Source organism: Pseudophryne corroboree, chromosome 6 (assembly GCF_028390025.1).
Source record: "Pseudophryne corroboree isolate aPseCor3 chromosome 6, aPseCor3.hap2, whole genome shotgun sequence".
NCBI classification, from domain to species: Eukaryota; Metazoa; Chordata; class Amphibia; order Anura; family Myobatrachidae; genus Pseudophryne; species Pseudophryne corroboree.
Genome location: NC_086449.1, coordinates 514,472,645 through 514,493,895, shown reverse-complemented (window position 1 = coordinate 514,493,895; position 21,251 = coordinate 514,472,645). Strand labels below are relative to the sequence as shown.

At 45.6% G+C, this 21,251-nt stretch overlaps 1 protein-coding gene across 1 annotated transcript in view; it reads left to right on the top strand.

The window, feature by feature from the left end:
• The window catches only part of TBC1D15 (TBC1 domain family member 15), a 353,328-nt gene that overhangs the window by 315,655 nt on the left and 16,422 nt on the right, over nt 1-21,251 (top strand). The window contains exons 12-15 of the mRNA XM_063927455.1: nt 11,189-11,289; nt 12,542-12,641; nt 19,309-19,406; nt 20,292-20,408. Of these exons, the coding sequence (XP_063783525.1) occupies nt 11,189-11,289; nt 12,542-12,641; nt 19,309-19,406; nt 20,292-20,408 (416 nt within the window). The remainder of the gene's footprint in view (nt 1-11,188; nt 11,290-12,541; nt 12,642-19,308; nt 19,407-20,291; nt 20,409-21,251) is intronic.

Genomic DNA, 21,251 nt, shown 5'->3' with positions numbered 1-21,251 from the left:
ATCAAATAGAAAAGCATTATTCATCTGTTTCTTGAATGGACAAGCCAAAGGTGACAATTAATCAACTGGAAAAGGATATAAAGAGTCAGTCCGCACCATCCAGACCAGAGAGTAGAGTTGTATCCAAAGAGTTCACAAAGTTTCTGGCCTCCTGTGCAGTTTCAAAGAGGTAGGATTTACCAACATGGGTGATTCTCAGCTTGGCCGGATATAACAATGCAAATCGGTGACCAAGTTCAAACAGACGTTTACATATAAGTGAAAACTCGCGTTGTTTCGCAGCCACTAGATAAGAAAAGTCCTGAAATAGTAAAATCTTGGAGTCTTGGTATCGAAGATCAGTACTTTTCCGATAGGCTTCCATCAAACGGACTTTATCGGCATAGTTAAGAATTTTCATAATGACCGGTCTGGGTCTGTCTCTACCGGTCTGACGATCAGGGCCAATCCGATGGACACGTTCGACCAAAATGGACCCCGTGTCCGAAATGCAGCCCAGTTCTCTTGGCAGCCATTGGGAGGCCAGTTTCATTAGATCTGACTGTTTCACAGATTCTGGCAAACTCACAAGACGGACATTATTTCTTCTATTCCGATTTTCCAAATCTTCTAGCTTGTCTTGTAGGGACACCATCAGCTTATCGTGTTCTATCCGGTCCGACTTAGCCGCAGATAGATCGTCCTCTAAATCAGAAATTCTTTGTTCAGCTTCGGATATACGTTGATTATGAGCTGTGAGTTGCGCGAGTGCCGAATCTAAGGAATCCTTCAGGGGCGCCAGTTTTTGATCCAGCAGAGATGAGAGTATATTTGTGATTTCACTCGTGGAGAAGGACTTGGATGATTCCATAGTTGGAGCAGGTGGTGGTTGCCCCCTGGGACTAGAACCCTGACTATATGTCGGGGAGACAGGAGCACTGTTAGCGGAGCTTTCACGATTTTTGCCTTTACCCGCCTGGGCACCCCGTGGATTACGTAGTGTTTTAGACATGAATTTGTCCATAATAATATATATAGGTAGAATGGGCAGGTGATCCACAGAACTGCGGTGAAAGGTATCGTAGGGAGAGGCTACTGATCTGGACCAGCCACAATCAGAGCACTGGCGGGCAAGATATGTACAGGTAAAGCGGTATAGACTACTTGTAGAAGGGGTTTGTGAGGCGCGTGAGCGTGAAATAGCAGGCGATCCGGGTCTTCAGGCACTGCTCCGGTTGTGTAGTGCACTCCGGTGCACACTTCACTGCAGATAAGGATCACCCCACGCAGGCTGCGTCCCCAACTTCAAACAAGGTCCCGGCTCCGGTGGTGAACGTAAGCCGTAGTCCGCGAGCACGTCAGCCCCACGACCCAGGTCAGGGATCCACACCTCAGGGAGCGAGCAGGACACTACCTGCCGTTGCTACGGTACAATTTTTTTTATTTTTTATTATATCTTTTTATCGCAGCTGATGTAGCTCCAGACAGTGCCACGGAGATAGAGTTCCCAGCATGCAGCGGTAGAATCAAGGTCAGGCTGCCACTTTGCGTCTGGTTTAACCAATGCAGTTATACCAGGGACAGACTGAGGTATATCAGAGTCTCAGGGTGTATGTAACACCACCTCATGCAGGGTATAGTGTGGGGAGGGAGAGGGGAGGGAAGCCTCTAAATGTGTAGCCTATTACACCTTCCCTAACCTTCAATACGGAGTACCTGGGGCCAAGACTGTACCAGCGTGGGTCAGAGAGTCATCCCCAGCAGCCTCCTAATCACTCCCAGCGCAGCGTCTCTTCTTCTGCCTCCCACTGAGGGAGAGAGAATGGGCGTCGTCACTTGCAGCAGCAGCCGGGCGGCAGTCACGGGGGAGCTGAGTCCTTCACACAGGCGCGCCGATCAGCCGCACAGGGTCCCGTCTCACTAGTTGCGCCGCAGTCAGGGAGGAGAGGGCCCCAGCGCCGGAACGACACTTCCGACGTCACGGGGCAGATCCAGCAATTGAGGTCCCGGCTTCAGGTGACAAGTAGGCCACAACCCGCGGGGACTGAGTAAACAGCCCCCCGGCTCCGTGACCCATCTCGTCGTGCAGTGGATGTTTATCCCAGCCAGGGAGAGTGAAATAGGGCTGCCGGGCACCACAACAAGGGCTGTTTTTAAGCTGTATTTGCAGGAGCTCTTGCGTCCCACATCCACCCAGGCTGCTCGCCAGGCCCCCCCCCCCCCCCCCCTTTCAAGTCTTTTTTAATATGATGCCACAAGCTTGGCACACCCATCTTTGGGCAGTTTCGCCCATTCCTCTGTGCAGCACCTCTCTAGCTCCATCAGGTTGAATGGGAAGCGTCGGTGCACAGCCATTTTCAGATCTCTCCAGAGATGTTCAATCGGATTCAAGTCTGGACTCTGGCTGGTCCACTCAAGGACATTCACAGAGTTGTCCTGAAGCCACTCCCATGATATCTTGGCTGTGTGCTTAGGGTCGTTGTCCTGCTGAAAGATGAACCGTCGCCCCAGTCTGAGGTCGAGCACTCTGGAGCAGGTTTTCATCCAGGATGTGTCTATACATTGCTGCATTCATCGTTCCCTCTATCCTGACTAGTCTCCTAGTTCCTGCCGCTGAAAAACATCCCCACAGCATAAAAATATCCCCACGGCATGATGCTGCCCACCACCATGTTTCACTGTAGGGTTGGTAATGGCCTGGTGATGAGCGGTACCTGGTTTCCTCCAAACATGATGTCAGGCTCTGGAGCCTTACCTCCGGCGGGTGCCCCCGAAGTTACCGTCCCGCTGGTTGGTTCGGCTGCGGCAGGTCCTCCTGGACAGGTGTGCGGCTGCCAAGGGCCGGGGGCCGAGAGTCTGGAGAGCCAGGCGCCTGCAGGGATCGCTGCGGTAAGGTCCTCTAGTGGTGACACAGTATAGTGTGTCAGAGACAGAAGCTGGCTAAAACTGTGTGCTGACAGCTAAGTATGTCTCCTGTGCTGGGGCAGCCATGTTGAAGACCAGAGTATTACTAATGAGGTTCCCAATCTGTCCCTTACAAAAGGGGGCTGTCTCAGAGAGAGAGTGCCAGTGCTTCAAGTTACCTTCTTGTGAAAGGTTCTCCAGCTCTGTGCTCCCAGGTTACTTATGGTTCCCTGGTCCTGGTTGCTGTCATCCATCGGTTACCTAAACGCTGCTGCAGTCCTGCTGTCTAAGTCCGTTGCCACTCGTGGAAGCGCTCACGGGGACCCAGGTCGTAGAGGAGCTCCAGGTGCTAACGGCGGTTCCCGCAGACGTCTTCATTTCTTCAAAGTCCAAGTTCTTCAGCCCCGTCTTTCAGTCACAAACCACGCCTTCATTTCTTCAAAGTCCAAGTACTTCATCCTCGTCTTTCAATCATAAAACACAGTCTTCAGTTCTTCTTTACCGAAGTTCTTCAGCTTCACTCTGCAGGTCATTTAACCATTAAAACTAAAGTTATCTTCCTACGAAGTCCTCCTTTTCTTTACGCCCTCCGGCCAACGTTAACACTTAGTTTGGCTTCCACCCCATGAGGAGGAATTACATTCAGCCACCTTGTTTACTATCCTCACAGATAGCTGTCCCTTCAGCCAAAACTCGGTTGTCGGAACCCAAACTTACGCCGAGCGTGACGCATGATGCTTGGCATTCACGCCAAAGAGTTCAATCTTTGTCTCATCAGACAAGAGAATTTTGTTTCGCATGGTCTAAGAGTCCTTCAGGTGCATTTTGGCAAACTCCAGCCGGGCTGCCATGTGCTATTTACTAAGGAGTGGCTTCCGCCTGGCCACTCTACCATACAGGCCTGATTGCAGATGGTTGTGCTTCTTTCCACAGAGGAATGCTGTAGCTCTGACCGAGTGACTATCGAGTTCTTGGTCACTTACCTGACTAGGGCCCTTCTCCCCCGATCGCTCAGTTTAGATGGCCGGCCAGTCTAGGATGAGTCCTGGTGGCTCCGAACGTCTTCCATTATAGATGATGGAGGCCACTGTGCTCATTGTGGACCTTTAAAGCAACATATATTTTTCTGTACCCTTCCCCAGATTTGTACCTTAAGACAATCCTGTCTCTGAGGTCTACAGACAATTCCTTTGACTTCATGCTTGGTTTGTGCTCAGACATGCACTGTCAAGCGTGGGCCCTTATATAGACAAGTTTGTGCCTTTCGTCCAATCAACTGAATTTACCACAGGTGGACTCCAATAAAGCTTTAGGAACATCTCAAGGATGATCAGTGGAAACAGGATGCACCTGAGCTCAATTTTGAGCTTAATGGCAAAGGCCGTGAATACTTATGTCAATGTGATTTCTTAGTTTTTTATTTTTAAGAAATTTGTAAAAAATCACAACACTTTTTTCACGTTATTATGGGGTATTGTGTGTAGAATTTTGAGGGGAAAAATAATTTATTCCATTTTGGAATAAGGCTGTAACATAACAAAATGTGGAAAAAGTGAAATGCTGTGAATACTTTCCGTATACACTGTATATATTTATAAAGCAATGCCCGGCACTCAAATGCTCCCTTTGATTACCTGGCCGGGTGCCCTCCAAAACGAACCCCGTCACTGAAGCCCACACACACAGAGACCAAAGGCGTCACTCCTGGCAATCATAAAAAGACTAGTAGGCATTAGAAGCAAAGCAGATCTTCTTACGGTTGCCGGGAGTACCACCTTTAGTCTCTCAAAATATATATATCAAGAATCGACAAATGCAGTCTGCTTAAACTGATACAGTAAATTACTGTCCCAGTTGTATACATCTTTTGTTATGGATCAAAGGGTCGACAGTCAGGAGGTCGACAATGTCTAGATTGACACTGAAATAGTCGACCCTAATGAAAATGTCAGCATGAGTTTTTTTTGTGTTCTTTTGTGTCAAATTTCCCTTCCAGCACGTGGAACTCCAATTAGTGCACCGCGTCTACTATTCCCAATTGTAGTTCACGTGGTTGGTAAAATATAAAGACATTTTAACTGTCGACCTATCATCTGGTTACCACATCTCTTTGGTTGGAAAAAGTATGTGAATCCCTCAGCTACTGGCTTCTAAATAAAGCTAATTGGCATCAGGAGGTTGCTAACGTGGAGTGCTAGCAATAATATAAGATTGGAGATGTTGGTTAGAGTTGCCTTGTCCTATAAAAACCTACTCACAAAATCAGTTTGCTATTTACAGGAAGTATTGCCTGCTGTGAACCATGCCTGAACACATGATAATATCTCAGATGATTTAGGATTAAGAGTGATATTCAATTAGCTGCAGGATATTCATTTGTCCCGATGGCCTCAGTTATCTGGTATGTTTGTTTTTTCAGCTGCGAAGACAGCTCTATGAGCCCTGTTTTTTTCCGTGAAAACACATAGATCAAGGAACGTATGTGTTACCTATGTGTTTTTGCATGAAAATTAGAATATTTTTTGGATGAAAAACAGGATATAATTGAATACCCAAAAGTGAAACAGGGGGGTAAATTTACTAAGATTCGTATTTTCCCGTTTCAGGTCAAAGTTCAATCACGAATGACATCGAAAGTGTAAAACTGCAACTTTTTGAATTTATTACGACTAATTTACTAAGCTGTCGTATTCGGATTTTTCTTTTGTTCCGATGTCGGTCATTCGTGTTTTTATTTTTATTTTTACGGCAGTGATTAGCAAAACACTGCCGACTTTTTAAAAATGAATCTCGGCCGGATCTGTGTGATCCGTGCTGGGGTTCTTTTTTTTTTTTTTTTTTTTAAATTAAACCCTGTAAAATCACAAAAAAAAAATGCGTTGGGTCCCCCCTCCTAAGCATAACCAGCCTCGGGCTCTTTAAGCCGATCCTGGTTGCAAAAATATGGGGGGGAAAATGACAGGGGTTCCCCCATATTTAAGCAACCAGCATCGGGCTCTGCGCCTGGTCCTGGTTCCAAAAATACGGGGGACAAAAAGAGTAGGGGTCCCCCGTATTTTTAAAACCAGCACCGGGCTCCACTAGCTGGACAGATAATGCCACAGCCGGGGGTCACTTTTATATAGTGCCCTGCGGCCGTGGCATCAAAAATCCAACTAGTCACCCCTGGCCGGGGTACCCTGGGGGAGTGGGGACCCCTTCAATCAAGGGGTCCCCCCCCCAGCCACCCAAGGGCCAGGGGTGAAGCCCGAGGCTGTCCCCCCCATCCAATTGGCTGCGGATGGGGGGCTGATAGCCTTTTGTCAAAATGAAAAGATATTGTTTTTAGTAGCAGTACTACAAGTCCCAGCAAGCCTCCCCCGCATGCTGGTACTTGGAGAACCACAAGTACCAGCATGCGGCGGAAAAACGGGCCCGCTGGTACCTGTAGTACTACTACTAAAAAAATACCCAAATAAACACAAGACACACACACCTTGAAAGTAAAGATTTATTACATACATCCACACAAACATATACACATACTTACCTTATGTTCACACGCAGGTCGGTCCTCTTCTCCAGTAGAATCCAAGGGGTACCTGTTGAAAAAATTCTACTCACCAGATCCAGGGTCCCAGGCTCCTCGTAGCATCCTTTTGTAATCCACGTACTTGAATAAAATAACAAAACGGAGACCCGAGCCACGAACTGAAAGGGGCCCCATGTTTTCACATGGGACTCCTTTCCCCGAATGCCAGAAACCCACTCTGACTTCTGTCTAAGTGGGTTTCTTCAGCCAATCAGGGAGCGCCACGTTGTAGCACTCTCCTGATCGGCTGTGTGCTCCTGTACTGAGTGACAGGCGGCACACGGCAGTGTTACAATGTAGCGCCTATGCGCTCCATTGTAACCAATGGTGGGAACTTTCTGCTCAGCGGTGACGTCACTTTAGGTCAACCGCAGGGCAGAAAGTTCCCACCATTGGTTACAATGGAGCGCATAGGCGCTACATTGTAACACTGCCGTGTGCCGCCTGTCACTCAGTACAGGAGCACACAGCCGATCAGGAGAGTGCTACAACGTGGCGCTCCCTGATTGGCTGAAGAAACCCACTTAGACAGAAGTCAGAGTGGGTTTCTGGCATTCGGGGAAAGGAGTCCCATGTGAAAACATGGGGCCCCTTTCAGTTCGTGGCTCGGGTCTCCGTTTTGTTATTTTATTCAAGTACGTGGATTACAAAAGGATGCTACGAGGAGCCTGGGACCCTGGATCTGGTGAGTAGAATTTTTTCAACAGGTACCCCTTGGATTCTACTGGAGAAGAGGACCGACCTGCGTGTGAACATAAGGTAAGTATGTGTATATGTTTGTGTGGATGTATGTAATAAATCTTTACTTTCAAGGTGTGTGTGTCTTGTGTTTATTTGGGTATTTTTTTTGTAGTAGTACTACAGGTACCAGCGGGCCCGTTTTTCCACCGCATGCTGGTACTTGTGGTTCTCCAAGTACCAGCATGCGGGGGAGACTTGCTGGGACTTGTAGTACTGCTACTAAAAACAATATCTTTTCATTTTGACAAAAGGCTATCAGCCCCCCATCCGCAGCCAATTGGATGAGGGGGACAGCCTCGGGCTTCACCCCTGGCCCTTGGGTGGCTGGGGGGGGGGGACCCCTTGATTGAAGGGGTCCCCACTCCCCCAGGGTACCCCGGCCAGGGGTGACTAGTTGGATTTTTGATGCCACGGCCGCAGGGCACTATATAAAAGTGACCCCCGGCTGTGGCATTATCTGTCCAGCTAGTGGAGCCCGGTGCTGGTTTTAAAAATACGGGGGACCCCTACTCTTTTTGTCCCCCGTATTTTTGGAACCAGGACCAGGCGCAGAGCCCGATGCTGGTTGCTTAAATATGGGGGAACCCCTGTCATTTTCCCCCCCATATTTTTGCAACCAGGATCGGCTCAAAGAGCCCGAGGCTGGTTATGCTTAGGAGGGGGGACCCCACGCAATTTTTTAAGAAAATAACCACTTTCCCACCCCTTCCCACTGATATACATGCACGGATCTCATGGATCCCTGCATGCCTATACAATCACGGATTAAAAATGCAGGTCTGTTTTTTTTTTTAGCACTTTTTTACGAGTTGTAATTTTTCACGGCAGTGTTTTATTTTTTTTTGCTTTGCACTTCTTAGTAAATGACCGAGATTCATACTTAAACAGCCGCGTTTTGACCGATGGTGTATTCATTCGTATTTTTTTGGATGACCTTCCAAAAAAATACGAATGCCCTCATCACTGCCGTGATTTGAGTTTAGTAAATGACCGAGATGACACTTTGAAGAAAAAACTAGTGATGAGCGGGTTCGGTTTTACTCGGTTTTACTCGGTTTTACTCGTTTCTCAAAACGGCATCTTATTGGCTCACGGATGTCACGTGTTTTGGATAGCCAATAAGATGCCGTTTTGAGAACCGAGTAAAACCGAGTAAAACCGAACCTCGCTCATCACTAGAAAAAACGGCATCTCGGTCAAAATCGGGACCTTAGTAAATTTACCCCAGGGTGTAAAACTAAAAACCACACTAATACCCCTTTTTTTGCACAAAAAATTAGCGGGAACAATTGAATATCTCCTCCTGACTTGCATAAAGCTGGAAAGAGTTACAAAATTATCTCTAATTGCCAGGGGCGCTTTAAGAGAGGAGCTGGCCCATATGCCGCCAACTCCGTTCGGGGCCCCTCCCTCTCTGCCGGCAGTGCTGGAGAGTCTGAGCACTAATACTCAGACTCTAATGCGCATGCGCAGATCACCGGGAAAATGACAGCGGCCATTTTCCCAGTGATTTCTCTACTGTGCATGCGCAGAACATCGTGAAAATGGGCGCTGGGCCATTTTTGCCGTGATTCCAGAGCGCTGCTGACATCAGCGCTGGTCTCCGGAGGGGTGAGTATTTAAAAAAATGGGTGCAGCGTGTGAGGTGGGAGCCCCCTCTGAACTCTGGGGCCCGTGTGTACTGCACACACTGCACTTATTATAGATACACCAGTGCTAATAGCCTTGATGTTCATCAGACCGCAGTCAGACAAATTGCTTATAAATGGATAAAGTACACCACTGTTGCCACTCTCCCTCGGAGTGGCCATCCTGTATGGATGAATGCAAGAGCACAGCGCAGAATGCTCAGAGGGGTTAAAAACAGTACACTGTCAGATAAAGAGTTACAGAAATCTCTGCAACTTGCAAACATCCATTCACAAGTCTAAAGACACGTAAAACACTGAACAAGAATGATGTTCTTGAGAGGACACCACATATATGCCAGTGCTGTTCAAATAAGTATTGCAGCACATCTGAGGTACACTAAATATTATCTAGATGTTCCACAGCATTACTGGCAAAATGTTCTGTGGATAGATGAAATGAAAGTTGAATTATTTGGAAAGAACACACAACCATATGTGTGGAGCAAAACAGGCAAAGCATACCAGCATCAAAACCACATCCCAAGTGTAATGTATGGTAGAAGAAGCATCATGGTTTGAGGCTGCTTTTCTGCCACAGCAGTTCAACCTCTTGTTCTTGTGAACTCAAAAAATATTTTGCAGGGCATTATAAGTTTAGCTATTAGTTGAAGCTCAACAGAAGCTGTCTGATGCAACAGGACAGTGACCCAAAACACCGACAAATAAATGGCTTCAGCAGAAGAAAATTCAGTTGTGGCTCATTCAGAGTCCTGACCTCATCTTGATTGAGATGCTGTGACATGACCTGAAGTAAGCAGTTGTCACCAGAAATCACTAAATATTGCTTAAGTGAAACGCTTTGTAAGGATGAATGGTCTAAAGTTCCAGCAGACACTTGTGCAGGACGATGCACAGCTACAGCAAATGCTTGGTTGAGGTTTTTTCTGCTGAAGGAGGGGTCAGCCAGTTATTAAACACAAGGTTTGACATACTTGTTCCACCCTGCACTGTGAATGTTTACACAGAGCATTCATAAAAACATCAAGACGTATAATTGTTTGTGTGGTAATGCTTTAAGCAGGCTGTGTTTGTCTATTCTTATTAAATGAAGGTCAGATCACATTTATGACCGATTTATGCAGAAATCCAGGTAATTCCATGTATTTTCTTTCCACTTTGTATAATATAAATAAACAGTATAAACACACACACACACACACACACACACACACACACACACACACACACACACACACACACACACACACACACAGTGATTTATATTTGTCTTGTGCAATTTCCTATTTTTTTTTTTTTTCATCACAACTGTCTACATCTATAGCATTTGTATTTTATTATAATTAGTAATAGGATAGGATAATGCCTGAATTTCCTAGTATACTCAGTATAGTAATTTCTCATTTTCTTGTGCAATTTCCTAGATTTAACAATCGTATACATAATGTGTGCATGAAATTATTAAAGGAAAATACATTATTGATTAGAAAATGCAATCTTCACTTTCAAAGTTGAATGATGGAGTTTATTTAGGTCATGTATGGGCCATGTATATGTTAGCATACACTGGCTGTTTCCCAAATATCATCTCTCGTTCACTAGTTCCATGAGACCTGTAAGGATTATAGTGTTTGTCTGCTGAGGGTTATTTTGTTTAGTGATTTATGTGGTACTGTTTTGGGGACTGCTACCACTCTAGTTACCACCTGCAGTGTGCATTTAAGGCCAGCATAACATGGAAGGCTCTATAATGGGTGATTTGAAATATCCCAAATTGTTTTAATGAGAACAGGGTTGATAACCCTTATCTCAATTGGTATTACTGGATAGTAAAGACTATTCTAGTAGTTAGGATAGGGTATAAGTAAATGCAAGAACACAAAGGAGCTTGAATGGATAGGCAATGAATTAGGTCAGCATAAGTGGCTGAAATAAAACAAAATGACTTCCTTGTGTCAAAGCCTGAAGGGGCTGAAGACACGACTAGAGATCTTTAGACCCTGCAATGTGATGTTGGGGTAGTAAGAGTGTATTCTCTAACCTTCAATAAATGTTCACTTTTTTAAGCTGCATATTCAAAATAATGTGCCACTTGTACCCAAATCAAATAAAGGCAGCATACCCAAAAATGATGATGATGCTGGATTTGATATTGGTGGGTGCTCTAGAAGGTCCTGTTGCACATTATTGTGTACTGTTGGTGTTCTTATGTGATGGCGACACCGTGCATTGGGCTTTTTGTCCAAACATCATGCCTGAAGGTAATGCTGAGTGATCTACATGCAGTGCGCTATCAAATGCATTTTCTTTATGTTATGTGTTTGTGATTATTTCTCTATTTTAGGATATGTACAAGGGATGAGTGATTTGCTTTCCCCTGTTCTTTATGTGATGGAGAATGAAGTGGATGCCTTTTGGTGTTTCGTATCATACATGGATCAAATGGTAAGTTTAAAATAGTTGTTAATGTAACATCATTATGAAGGCTGGTGGCTACAATAAGCTTTCAGTTATCTGTTGGGTAAGAAATAAATGTGTGAAGTGAGCTTTATTGGTACATTTATGTTAGATTCTTCTCCAGCCCATCTGTAAGGGATTAGTGATGTATGCTGTGCTTTACAGTACAATTAGAGAACACAGTTTTAGAAAGGATTTGTACCATATTGCAGTTTGTATACTGTGAGTGCAATGTGTGTATGCCATTTGACAGTTCAGTAAGGGGTCTATTCATGAAGCAGTAAAAAGAATGGAGAAGTTAGCCAGTGGAGAAGTTGCCCATGTTAACAGAACAGCTTTTAAGTAACATTTATGAAGTGCTTTCTATAAAATTATACGTAGCAACAGGTTAGTTGCCATGGGCAACTTCTCCACTGGCTCACTTATCCTTATGGTAGTACATGTATTGGTAAATACCGGTATATAGAGATTGTCAACATGTTTGAAATGTCATCATTCACAGTGTTGGCATAGTTATGTTTACGTTGTGAATGTCAACAGGGTTAGTCTGTGTTTAGGGTTAGGGCTCTGCTGACATGCTGATGGTCGACATGACAATGTCTAAACTGTGCATTTTTACATAACATCCATGTCGACATGCTTTATCACACTCCTAAATATCCATAGATTGGAGAGCATGATAGTGTTGTACAAATATCTGAAATCTGGGAGCTGTGGATTTTAAATTCATGGGAGTTTATGAGTTGTCGGCATAGCACAAGCCGGTTATCCTCTGTAATTTTCAATTGATTTACAGCCATTTATAAGTACACCATGTAATTTAAGAATAAGTGATATGTAACCCTTTCCCATTAAAGAAAACACATTATAACAAAAGTTATTTATTTAATTAATCTCGTAAGTTTCAATAAATATGTAGCTTTAGTATTGGTTTTGTCTTGTAATGTATAATTTATGTACTCAAGGTTAACATTTAAGTACTTTGAGGCAGAGACTTCTCATTACATTTGTATGCCATGTTTTTTTTCAATCTTGTACATGGGTGCTGCAAAGTATTGTATACATTATGTGGCAGCGTATGTGAAGGTCCATGAAACAGCTATTAAACAGCACTGCTAGGTTGAGCTGTGTCAAAATGTTACGGATAACTATACCATATAATATGTTGTCAGCTGCTCTCTCTTATTTTACTTTCGTTATTTTAATTTGCATCTTCTACTTTTTATTTGTTCTTTTTCAGCATCAGAACTTTGAAGAACAAATGCAGGGAATGAAAACACAGTTGGTCCAGCTGAGTACTTTGCTACGTCTCCTGGACAGTGGGTTTTGCAGTTACCTTGGTAAGTGTTGGTTCTTAGTGCCTTTGCTTCAAGCATAACTGTCATCTGTCACAATGTACAAAAAATGAGTCCTGGAAATCAAATTATAGCAGCTGGTATAGAGGGGGAAGTATGTTGTTGGGTTATTTCTAGAGGCATGTCCATGTGACTGTACAGGAAGGGCTCTGGAAAAATCCAGAGTCCCATAAACTTTCAATAAATAGAACATCCTCCAAGAGAGCTTTCCCATCAGTCCTCTGTGAAGTCTGATGGGTTTCAGACACCTTTGATCTGAGATCTTCGATAATTTGTTGGTGGAGTGAACCCATTCTGGAAAAAAATACAACACCTATCGGTTGTGATGCTGCTAGACACAAGGTGCTGCTCAAAAACAGGCTATAGTGGACATTGCATGTGATTGATTCCCCCCCTCTGAAACTAGTATTAAAAAAAAAAGTCAACCTTCGTTTCAGTAAACATAATATTTATAGCAATCTCTCCAAACTACTGTGTAAGGTCCAGGAAAAATGTGCAACATTCTTGACTGTCACACACAAGACTAATGATAAGTAGGTACCTTAAGCCATGAAGAGAGGAGGCGCAGTAGGGACTCAGAATTTGCCTCCTAATGAAAAGGATTTCTTTTCCCATGTCTATACGTGCACTAAATTTCTCAGCTGTTTATCTTTCATGATGGCTTTACCACCATTTTCCTGCTCAAGCCTTTAGGCTGAGGCTAGTAAGAATGAGTTTCTCACACGTTCTAATCAGAATTTTATCACTTACTCCAGTTACTTTAGTTCATATAGTTTCCTTAATACGTTTATATGTGGGTGTCTGCGATACAAGAATGTCAATGATTCTTATTTTGGGCAGTGCTTCTTTGAGGGACTACAGGAGTGAGGAAGGTTGAAGCCACATTAAAATTATTTTTTAAAGCAGTAGGGACTCATTGAGGCTCATTTTAACATCTACATGAGTAAATAAGGCAGAGGAATGTTGGTTTGATAACCTCATCACAGCATGCCCTGCTACAGTTTTCGCATGCCCCGATAGAACACATGGCAGAGCTTGCTGGAATGTGTTGTCCCACAGTAGCTGAAGGGCTTTGTTTTAGTAGTCCCAGAGGAGAATTACTTTCCACAGTGGAGAACATTAAGGAAACAGCAGCCTAAATTGGGGAGGCTGCATTGATGCTAGGCTGGTTCAAGCTCAGATTTCTGCTATGGTGTTTACTGCATGTAGAGCCACATAACTTTGATTCTGGTAGTCAACGTAGTCTCTGTTGGGTCTTCCATTTGTAGGGGAAGTTTTGTTTAATCCTGAATTGGATAAGATTATTTCTTTGGCCACAGGGAGTAAGAGTATTTCTCTAGCATCCTTAAGGGATATTGGGGGAATCTAGTACGATGGGGTATAGACGGGGTCCAAAGGAGCCAGTGCACTTTAAATTTCTTCAACTGGGTGTGCTGGCTCCTCCCCTCTATGCCCCCTCCAACAGGCAGTTTAGAAAAAAGTGCCCCCAGGAGAGGATACACATTTCTGAGCTCCAGTAAGTTTTCTTCAATTTCTTTTTCTTGTTTTGTTATTTTCGGTATGCTGTTTGGGCAACAGCATACATGCACCATGGGAGTTGGGGGGGAGGGGGTGCAGTCACCGGCCTTACAGAGGTGCAGAGCCGCTGCAGGACCACCATCCTGAGGGGTTGTTGTTCAGCGGGGCACTGCACCTTGGCTGTCACAACCGTAGCACGCCGCACACCACTAGCGCTGCCTGAAGGTGACATCTGTGGTGAGTACAAACTGGGGATCCCGCTAGGAGGGTCTCCAGGTTCACTGTGCGGCTGACCACGGGCGCGGCGTAAGGGACCCTCCCAGGGGGGTCCCGCTAAGATCCCCCATGTAGACTGGCACAAAACCGCTAGAACTAGCACTTGAGATGTTTTTTAGCTGTGAGGAGACTTTGCCAGTGTAATAAAATCACTGTAGCTCTGGCACCATTGGAGGGGGCGGAGCTACCTCAGAGCCATACAGAGGCATTTTGGTGCCTTCCTCTGCTTACTGTAGCCGTCCACAGCACACACAGCGCTTCCTGACTCCTCAGCCACGCTGGAAAACGGGTACAGTGTGTAGCAAAGGGGGAGAGCCGCTATTGTGCACTATCTGGGTCCTCTATATGACAGAATTTCTTAGTGTTTACTATGATAAACTGACAGCCTCACTGGGGCTGTACAGCTTAGGGGTGTGCTGGTGTCCTTCTCTCTATCTGTCTCCTCTCACATACAGTAGGGCAGGCTTGCAATATAACTGTCTGTGTGTATGTGTATCTTATTGTGCTTACTGTGATACATGGGTAAACACAAGCTGTGCAGTGTATGCCACACCAGATTCTCTCCATTATCATCTGATTCTATTTCATGTGAACCGTGCAGCCAATCTTCACAAATCAGTGAAGGGGCTGGGGAGAGGGTCCAGAGCCCCACTGGCTAGGGTCTCTTAGAACTGTGATGTCAGATATGTCATCCCAGCTCACTGCTAATGTCCAGAAGACTCAGCTACTGCAACACGCTGTTGCTGATTTAGCTGCTAGGGCAGATGCAGCACAACAAAACGTGGTTCACCTGCACTACTCTCTGATACAGATGAGGATATACAGGAGGATGGGGAGGACTTAGACCCCATTAGTGGGGATCCCGATTCTGCTCAGGGTATTGAACACCTAATTCTGGCTATACGGGACTTGTTAAAGCTCCCTCTAGAGGTTGCTGCGTCACAGCAGTCGTTTTTCTTTACACAAAACAAGCCTAATGTCCCTTTCCCTGATTCTACAGAGTTAGATGACCTATTCAAGTTAGCCTGGAAAAATCCAGACCAAAAATTCCAAGTGTCCAAAAAAAATTTGTGCACTTTCCCATTTGCTCCTGAAGGTAGGAAATTTTGGGAGGAACCCCCAGGGGTTGATGTATCAGTCTCTCGACTGTCAAAAAAGGCGGTGCTACCTGCCCCGGGCCCCTATACCATAAATGATCCTGGGGATAGGAAAATTAAGACTACACTCAAATCTATTTACATGGCAGCAGCTGTATCGCAAAGGCCGGTCATTGCGGGTTGCTGGATGACCCATGCCATTCATTCCTGGGCCACTTAAATTCAGGGGGGCCTCTCGGGGAATATGCCCCATGTCACTATGGTGACCCTCCTTAAACACATTCAGGACACTACACGTGTCCTTTGTGATTTGCTCAAGGAGATGGGGAACATTAATGCATGGACTTCTGCCATGACAGTGTCGACGCGCAGGGCTTTGTGGTTGCGTCAGTGGATTGCGGATGCAGAATCCAAACGTAGTGTGGAATCCCTCCCCTTTTCAGGGGAATAGATCTTTTGGGTTGAATTAGATACCTGGATTTCCAAAATTACGGCTGGGAAATCCTTATTTCTCCCCTCTGGGGCCCCACCAGCGAGACACTCCTACCCGGGGCCGTCTGTCCAGTCCTTTCGGTCTCACAGATTTCAATCTAAGGCCAGAGGTTCCTCCAATGTGGCTAGAGGCACCAGAGGTAAGTCCAGAAAGCCTGCCAGCACCAGCTTTCAGTACCAAGTCATCAGTTCTGCTTCTGCTAAGGCCTCAGCGTGACGGTGCCCACCCCGAGGAGATCTCAAGGTGGGAGCTCGACTGTGTCACTTCAGCTGCGTCTGGGAGACTTCCTGCCAGGATACCTGGGTCAGAGATCTCGTTTCTCAGGGCTACAAGCTGGAGTTCGACGGTACTCCCTCCCCAATGATTTTTCAAATCAAGCTTACCAGCTTTTGAGGATATGCAAGTTACATTGTAACAGGCCTTCCAAAATTTGGTCCAGTCCCACGTGATTGTTCCACTACCAATACCGCAACGCAGAAAAGGGTTTTACTCAAACCTGTTTGTGGTGCCGAAACCGGACGGTTCGGTGAGACCCATTTTGAATCTGAAATCATTGAATTCTTACTTGAAGGTGTTAAAGTTCAAAATGGAATCCCTGCGAGCAGTGATTGCGGGCCTGGAAGAACAGGAATTCATGGTCTCCTTGGCTATCAAGGATACCTACCTCCATATACCGATCTGGCCGCCCCATCAGGCGTACCTGCAGTTTGCCCTGCTGGACAGTCATTTCCAATTTCAAGCACTGCCCTCGTCCTGTCCACAGCTCCGAGGGTGTTTACAAAGGTGATGGCAGAGATGATGTTTCAGCTCCGGGTCCAGGGAGTCAACATTGTTCCTTACCTGGACGATCTTCTGATCAAGGCAAGATCCAGGGAGCTTTCGTTGCTCCATATCGACCGCACTATCCACCTTCTGTCGTGCCATGGGTGGATCCTCAACTTAAAGAAGTCCCACCTGGAGCCGACTCAGCGGCTTCTGTTGCTGGGAATGTTGATGGATACTGTGGCCCAGAAGGTGTTCCCACCAGAGGACAAGGCGAGAACACTTCAGGAAATGGTCCGCATGGTACTCGACCTGCTCGAGTGTCCGTCCATCTTTGCATAAGATTGTTGGGGAAGATGGTCGCCTCCTACAAGGCGATCCAATATGGCAGGTTCCATGCCAAACTTTTCAGTTGGATCTCCTGAGCAAGTGGTCCGGTTCACATCTTCAGATGCACCGGATGATACAGCTGTCACTTCAGGCCAGAATTTCCCTCCTGTAGTGGCTACAGTCCTTCAAGCTCCTGGAGAGCCGGAGTTTCTGAATTCAAGACAGATGCGAGTCTACGAGGATGGGGAGCTGTCCTCCAAGGGGCGCAGTTCCAGGGCAGGTGGTCAGCCCACGAAAGCCTTCTTCCGATCAACATTCTGGAACTTCAGGCGATCTACAATGCTCTACTTCAGGCCTCTCTTCTGCTGAAGGATCACGCGATCCAGGTACAGTCGGACAACGCCTTAGCAGTGGCGTACATCAATCGACAAGGAGGAACAAAAAGCAGAGCCTGCATGGGAGAGGTGTCAAAAGATACTCCTCTGGGAGGAAAGAAATGCAAGAGCAGTGTCAGCAATCTTCATTCCGGGTGTGGATCTTGGTGCAAGGAACGCACGTATCCGCCTGCTGAGTTTCACTTGGGACGTTTCTTACGTTTCCTGCAGGCTGGTGTGCATAAAGGCTTATGTCTGGATTCCATTAAGGTCCAGATTTCAGCCCTCTCCATTTTTTTCCAGAAGAAATTGGCGGTGTTGCCAGAAGTTCAGACATTCTTGCAAGGAGTACTCCACATCCAACCTCCTTTTGTGCCGCCAACAGCACCCTAGGATCTTGATGTAGTATTGGATTTTCTACGGTCCTCCTGGTTTGAACCTCTGATGACGGTAGAAGACAAGTACCTCACGTGGAGGATGGTGATGTTACTGGCCCTGGCTTCTGCTTGATGTGTCTCAGAATTGGGGGCCTTGTCGTGTAAAAGTCCGTACTTGGTCTTTTACGAGGACAGAGCAGAGCTCCGGACTAGGCAGCAGTTCCTGACGAAGGTTGTCTCTGCGTTTCACTTGAATCAGTCTATTGTCGTTCCGTCCAGTTCTGGCACTACTGCTCCTCCAGAGGCATGGGATGCTGTGAGAGCCTTGAAGATCTATGTCAAGAGAACGGCTCGGATCAGAAAGACGGATTCTTTGTTCGTACTCTATGATGCACAGAAAAAGGGTTGTCCTGCTTCAAAGCAGTCCATTGCTCGTTGGATTAGGCTTACTAATCAACAGGCCTCTATGTGTCGGCAGCCTTACCTGTTCCTAAGTCTCTGAAGGCCCACTCTACGAGATCAGTGGGTTCTTCCTGGGCGGCTGCCCGTGAAGTCTCGGCCTTACAACTTTGCCGAGCTGCTACCTGGTCGGGGAAAAACACCTTTGTGAAGTTCTTCAAGTTTGATACCCTAGCCAAAGAGGATTCCCAGTTTGGGCAGGCGTTGCTGCAGCAGTCTCCGCACATTCCGCCCGTTCTGGAAGCTTTGGGACGTCCCCATCGTACTAGATTTCCCCAATATCCCTAATGGATCCCTTTTCTCGTAGTCCATAAGGGATATTGGGTGCCCGCCTCAGTACGTTGACTTTTCTGCAGGTTCTTTTTATGTTACCTGTTCAGCTGCTGCTGTTCCAGCCGTTGCTGGTGGTTATATGTTAGTGGTGTGCTGGTATGTAAATTTCACCACTCTGTTATAATATTTCCTTCTATTATATATGTCCTTTCTCCTTCGGCACGTTTTTACCTATAACTGCCTGTGGGAGGGGGCATAGAGGAGAGGAGCCAGCACATCCAGTTGAAGAAATTTAAAGTGCTCTGACTCCTTTGGACCCCGTCTATACCCATCGTACTAGATTCCCCAATATCCGTTTGAGACTATGAGAAAAGGATTTACCAGTAGGTAATTAAAATCCTATTTTTGGATGCAGACACACACACAATATAGGCAAGCTGCATATCTGTTTAATCAGTATAAGCTGAGTGTGCATCCTATTTACATAGTGATGTAAATGCAACACATTTTTGTCAAAAAAGACACCCGACGGTAACAGAGTTGCATAGGACCTGTCAGCTCACTCATGCCAGGCATCTCCCGCTACGTGGTGTATTGAGGTAAGATGTATGAGGACACATCTGTACCAACACAGTTATCGATAGTATTTTGCATATGTCATTAACAAATTATCCCTGTCTCCATCTTGCTTAGAATCTCAGGACTCTGGTTATCTGTATTTTTGTTTCCGATGGCTTCTGATCAGGTTTAAAAGGGAATTTAGTTTTCACGATATTCTTCAGGTGTGGGAGGTAAGTTAACTATTTTTTTTTTTTTACCATAAGTATCCTGTTTCTCAGGAAATAAATATTGCTTCTTTAAAATACCGTATTTGCCGGCGTATAAGACGACTGGGCGTATAAGACGACCCCCAACATTTCCACTCAAAATATAGAGTTTGTTATATACTCGCCGTATAAGACTACCCCCTTCCACACACCAAATAAAACGTAAAAGAACATCAGATTTGTGACATACTGTATATTATGACCTGATAAGATATTTGGATAGGGAGTATTTATCAAGGTATGCATAAGAAGGGGGGAGGGGGCGAGGAGAAAGTTGTAAAATGTATAAAAGTATACCCCTGTGTGCATTTAGTGTTACCGGTTTCACATGAGTGCCATTAGTATTAGTGCCATTACAGTACCTGTCATTGTCACCATTGTACGGCCACAACGCGACTGCAGCGCCTCCGGCCAGTCCCAGCATCTCCCTGTAATTGGCACTAGTGACCCGCCGCGGCCGCACTGGATATCGCGCGATACTGGATGGTGAGTAGAATGAGGTGGGCGGGCATCGGGAGGCCACTATGGGCACCGGGCGAGTATCGGAAGGCCACTATGGCAGCTATGTCTATCCCAACTGAAGTGCACCCGGCGTATAAGACGACCCCCCCACTTGGAGGCATATTTTTCAGGGCAAAAAAGTAGTCTTATACGCCAGCAAGTACTGTAGTTTATGGAACTGTTTCCAGAATAGATATGTGATGTAGAAGTAATTCTGAACCTCTTAAATCCATAATTAATGCAACAGATGGGAGAACAGAGAACCACTGATTTGCTCTTTATCTGAATTACTAGTTTTTAGTTATAGATTTCTCATCAAAAATGTAAAAGGTTGTTACTGCTTTATAGGTAATGTGGACAGACTTACCCTGTCAGAACTTCCATCTGCTTATTTGCTGTGCTATTTTGGAGTCTGAGAAAAAACAAATAATGGAGAGAAACTATGGCTTTAATGAGATTCTAAAGGTTTGTCATTTTTATAATAATTTAATGAACAAAATGAAAAAAGTGCAATTGTAAAATTATACATATATTAGAGAAGTTCTGTCTAGGCTTTTTAATTGTAGAATTTATTTCTGGAATGTTCCCATTTTATTGCTATTTAAAGATGCTCTAATTTTTATGGGGTTATTTTATCGTGTACTTTTAGTATGATATAGGACATCTTCCTTTATCATCTCTATTTCACTGTCTCTTATTTCCGTTCCCATTTCCCATCTCTCATCTCTATCCCCCTCTTCCCTTGTCACAATGCCTCTAATTTCTGCCCCCTCACCCCCCATCTATCTGTTTCTCATCATTGTCCCACAAAGTCCCCTGTCTCGCATCTCTTTCCCCTTCATTCCTAGACACCCTGTCATTTTTGTCCCTGTCTCTCATCTCTACTCCCATCTCTCATATCTGTCCCTTTCACCTCCCCAGTGTCATCCATATCCTCTACCACTCCTTCTACCCACCTCTGATCTTTGTTCCCTCATCCCCCAACTCCCTGTTTCTCATTTCTGTCCCACTCATCCCCCTATCTCTGAGTCTCATCTCTGTCCCTGTTACTCCCACCACAATATCCCTGTCTCATTTGTGTGTCACTCACACCCCTGTCTCTGGATTGTTTACCCTAATTACCCTTTTCTCTCATATCTATCCCCCAATCTTCTTCTCCCTGTCCCTTATGTTTAGGCCAGTACTGACGGGAGAGATGTGTGCTAAGCGATCTTAACACAGACCGCTCAGCACACATTTCTCTCCCCGCTCAGCACAGCGCGATGTGCTGAGTGAGGGGGGGGGGGCTGACGACGGGGGGCCGCACAC